We start from the raw sequence: 4,864 nt of genomic DNA on the forward strand, positions 1-4,864 counted from the left end.
GGAGCACAGGCTCCCGATGCGCAGGCTCAGCGGCCATGGCTCACGGGCCCAGCCGCTCCGTGGCATGTGGGATCTTCCCGGACTGGGGCACGAACCCGTGTCCCCTGCATCGGCAGGCGGACTCTCAACCCCTGCGCCACCAGGGAAGCCCAAGCATAATTGTTGAAGTTTGGAGAGGAGCATGGAAGATTGTTGGGAGGCTGTGGAGGGAATGCACGGGTTTGCATGAAAGCAGAGAGGGTGTGTTGGTGCAAGAGAACAATTAGTGTAGTGAGGAGTTGGCTTTTGACTAGATCAGGGTCTGGCATTCACTAGGGGGGATCAACAAACATCTACTTGATAAATAATTGAGGGAATTAATGAAAATAATGATTGAAACAGGGGCTTGAGATCCAGCAGAATATGATTTCATGAGATGCAAAGGGGTGTCAGTTTAAAGAGGGAGCAAGAGAATAATTAAGATTTCAATGGGGTGCAAGAAAAAAAATCGGAATGGAAGGTGAGAGGAAGATTGAATGTAGGGCATACAGGAGACTAATAATAGAATTGAATGCAGAGGGGCATAGAATCATGAGTAGGGAGTGAATGAATGCAGGAGGTTAGGAAGACAATTGTGGAAGTGGATGCCAGGAATAATAGCTGGGCATAGCAGAATACAAGATGATACATGAGAAAGGGAAGTAGTAATTGTTGAAGGGGGCGTGAGAGTGCATATGCATGCCTGTGAAGGGTGTCTATGTGGAGTGAAGGTAGGCAGAGAGACTAGTAATTGGATTGAAAATATACAGGACCCATGCCCAGAGTTTCTTGCAACCTGCCTATGCGTGAGTGGAGCGCCCTGGGAAGGAGGCTACACGAAGTAAGAAGGGAGGGTGCAATCTCATTTCAACGGTGAGCTGGGTGGAGAAGAATCCAGCCGCCTCAGATGGGGCTTTCCAAGGGCAGAGGAAGTACGTTGTGGGTAGGGGATCATGTGGTCACCCTGACCTCCACTCCTTGCTCTAGAACCATGGATCCCGATGAAATGCCTGCTGTGCCCTGCGGCCCCCCTGACTCCACCACTGGACTTGAGACCGGAGCCCCATGGGGGATTGAACCTGGCCCCAGAAGAGCTAAACGTCGCAGAGCCCGCTGCCACAAACACGGCATCACTGCCCAAGTCAAGGACCAGGAGCACTACTGCCTCTTCAAGGTCTGCGAGTGTCACAAGTGTGCCCTCTTCTCGTGAGTATGGTGTCTGACAAGGGGAGGGGAGTGGGCTCCTCTAAAGGTGACTGACTTTAGACCTGCAATCCCCCACTTTAGGGAACACTGCAGCATCTTGCCTGCTGAGAGTACCTTGAAGTCGGAGCAGGGGCCACTCCGAAAGAGGCACCTGACTGAAGGACTGATAAGGAGTGGGACCACCTCTCCCAAAGCTCACAGTCATGTCAACAAGTTGGCCATTCAAGCAGGAGTCCCCAGTGAGTATCTCTGGCCAGGGAGGGTGTCTGAGTTTTGGGTGTAGGGAGCATGAGTAGTTCTGTCACCAGTCCTACCACCCAATTTTGATGTGGCTTTGGGCAAGTTACTCCTTGGGCCTTAGCTTCCCCAACTATAAAACCTCATCAATATTATCTACCAAGTGTTGGTGGGCTGGAGACATCTGGGGGGGGGGGTGCGGTCAAAAAGGTCCACAGTGGGATGAGGCCTCAGATTGGGTGGGAGGTAGAGTCGGGGGGAGACGGTCAGGGAGAAAGGCTCACCTAAGCTGTCCCCATTCTCTCACAGTTGGGAAGGAGAACATCAGCTTGAGGCCCACCCCTGTGCAACCCCTGGGGAGGAGTCTGGGGCCAGTGTGGGAAGCTTCCACCTCAGCCACTGCCCAGACCCCTTCCTGTGTCCTGAAGACCTGGGTACCATCTCTAACCCTACTGCAACTTGCCATATGACCCTGGGGGGAAAAAAATACTTCTCTCTGGGTCTCATAGTCCCCAGTCCCAAAATGAAGAGTAGGACTAGCTGGTCTTCAAGGTCTTCCCAACTCTGACATCCTGGGCTCCTATTGTTGTCCTAAAACATGCCCACATCTCCTTTCCATGGCCGGCTTGGTCCCTGACTCCAACCTGTGCTCTCTGCTCCTGCAGGCAAGCTCCCAAGGAGCTCTGCTGATCGGTCTGGCCTCGGAATCTTTGTCTCTGTCCTGGACTCCAGCACCCTTGAAGAAGCAACTAACAATTTCTCTTTCCAGGAAGACACACAGACCACCTGCCCTGCCCAGCAGGTGAGTAGAGTGAGAAGGACCATGGAGCTAGTTGTATATTTTGTTATTGAGTGCCCAACCTTCTGGTTAAGGCCATGGCAGCAAGAAAGAGGAAGTGAAGGCAGTGCGGTGCAAGTGGAGGAGGAGGAGGAGGAGGAGAAGGTGGCATCTCAGACTATGGGGCAACGACAGAGCTCTCCCAGATTTGCCATTTCCAATTTGTGAGACTTTGGAAAAGTAACTTTACATCTCTGAGCCTCTATTTTCCTATCAGTGTACTGAGAGGGGACAATATTCTACACCTATAACATTGACAAGAGGACTAGCACAAGGCCTGCCACATAGCAGGCCTTTGACAACTGGAGGCTGTTATTCCACATGAAACAAATCGATGGGATAGAAGCTCCTGCTGAGAAGGGGGGCCATGATGGTGAGTCCCACCATCTCACCCAGGCGAGAGTCTAATAACCGTCAGAGAAAAGTTCCTGGAGATGAGCCAAGCTGGCCCTTCAAGTGCCTTGGGAAACTTGATTGGGGAATATGGAGGCAAGAACCAGTCCTTGGACAGGGACAGTAATCACGTCACTCCAGGTGCCTTGAAGATTAAAACACAGACACCTCTGACTTCCCATAATCTTTACTGTTGCCTTGGGAGTTTTGAAAAAGCTGGGAGGAATTAGTGTCTCAGGAAAGATATAGAAAAAGAAAGGTACAGAAAAGAAGACAGTCCAAGCAGGGGAACGGACTTGTCCAAGCCACAACGACTAATGGCCAGCTGGCATTCAGACTCCCACATGCAGATATTGCAAAATCCTTGCTCCTCTCTCTCTACTGGTAGTATGTGCCTGCCAGAGGGGTAAATCCCCTGGCTTCTCCTTTCCTTGTTCCTAGATGCTCAACTCTGATCCTCCAGCCCTGTGCCACCCTTAACCCCCTTCTACTGCAGCCACGGATTCTGGGGAAATTGTGGGGTCCAGAACCCTGGCAGGGGCCAAGCTTAGTGAAGGAGAAGAGCAGAAGGCCTCAGGGTGGCTGGGGACTGAAGGGGCACGGGGGAGGTGTGGGTTCCCAGCTCCCATTCTCTCACATCCTTTGCTTCGCAGGCTCCCAAAGCTTCCGACCAGGTCTCGGTTTCTGCCTCCTCAGAGTGGCAGCGAAAACTGGAAGCGGCCGAGGCTCTGCTGGCTCTGAGAGAATCTTCCCAGGCCCCTTCTGGCTCCATCTCTGTGCTCCAGCCCTGAGTTGCACCAGGTAGCCTGGTCTTTGAAAGGAGAACATGGGGTTGGGGATAGTTGGGAAATGGGAGGCGGTTGTGTTAAGCAGGGCCTGACTGGGAAGTCAGAGTAGGAGGGGGGTTGGGGGTTGAACCTCTTTGGGCCCAGGCAGCCAAGCTCCTCCGTCTGACTCTTGAAGTGGCAGTACATGGTTGTTCAGTGAATCATCGGTTTATCGAGCATTGTGCTCAACACCAAATGTCCAGTGCCCTGATGTCAAGAAATAAGGAAACCAAGTCCCTAAGAGTAGCAGGGACCTACCCTAGGGCATGCAGCATATCAAGTGGAAGAACCAGGTCTCCTGATTCCCGGCCCAGGACTTTCTATCCAGACCCCTGAAGTCTGCTGTGACCTGGGGAGGACATACATAGGTGGCAAGAGCCTAGTGCAGAAGGAGATCTGGTTCCTGCCTTCAGGGAGCTTCCAGTCTCAAGGTGGAGCATGGATGCCTTCACAAGTCGTGTTTTGCGGCTGTATCTCACTGATGAGCCTGGGGAGGAAGGACTGGAGGCGAGATAGACACCTAGGGAGGCTGAGAGGGAAGGCTGGGCATGACCAGACCAAAATGGTGCATTCGGTATGGAGTGTGAGTGAAGCAGCCACCCTGAAGGAACTGCTGGAACAGAGGGGATGAGGGTGGAGAGGCTACCAGTCACGGAGGTCTGGCATGCCAGGCTTAGGAGGTTAGATCAGCCACTGTGGGTGATGAGGAGCCAGGGAATGTCTGAACTAGGGAGGAGCATATTCAGAGACACTGGGCTTGACAAAAAGAAATGTGGTGGCTGTGATGGAGGGTTTGGAGGAGGCAGGACTTGAGGTGGGCAAACCAGCAAGGAAGAGTTCTGTGCAATACAGTCCAGGTGACAAAGCCTTGATTGGGTGGAACAAAAAAGAGGGGAGAGCCAGGAGGGGAAATGGGTGTGACCTGACCCTGACCCCTTTCTTCGTGTCTACAGCTCCTGCTGGAGATAGAGGACTTCAGCCTCCTAACCCCTCTCTCGGACCTGCGTCAGCCAGCTCTGTTTCTCTGCCTAATGGACACCTGGGGTGCATCTCCCCCTTGAGCTAGAAGCCCAGAGGGGGAGAACTCACTAAAATACTGCCTATGTATGCATTTGCAAAATGCTTAATGTCCAAAATTCTTAACGTCTTTTTCTAAGCCCTTAGGCGCTTATATAAGCTTTCAGACCCGTTTTTTTATGCGGGGCAATTCCTTGACTGAGGATGGATATTCTTGTACCTCCATCCTTTACTTTCTTGGATCCCAGGGCCTTTTAATGTCTCTTATGAAAACAGGGTTGTACAATCTAAGCTGATCAGTCTCTAAATAGGGTTCTGTGTGAGTCCA

General features: G+C 52.1%; 1 protein-coding gene across 1 annotated transcript; it reads left to right on the forward strand.

Moving 5' to 3' along the window:
* Window positions 1–1,009: 1,009 nt before the first annotated feature.
* Window positions 1,010–4,585, forward strand: LOC309978008 (doublesex- and mab-3-related transcription factor C1-like; the record flags this gene model as incomplete). Its single annotated transcript, XM_082864379.1, has 8 exons — window positions 1,010–1,224; window positions 1,306–1,463; window positions 2,127–2,263; window positions 2,345–2,463; window positions 3,134–3,194; window positions 3,346–3,468; window positions 3,848–3,950; window positions 4,473–4,585. 8 exons carry the CDS (start codon window positions 1,010–1,012, stop codon window positions 4,583–4,585), a joined length of 1,029 nt encoding a protein of 342 aa, XP_082720505.1.
* Window positions 4,586–4,864: the final 279 nt, after the last annotated feature.

Source organism: Leucopleurus acutus, assembly GCF_964270905.1.
Source record: "Leucopleurus acutus genome assembly, chromosome: X".
Taxonomy (NCBI): domain Eukaryota; kingdom Metazoa; phylum Chordata; class Mammalia; order Artiodactyla; family Delphinidae; genus Leucopleurus; species Leucopleurus acutus.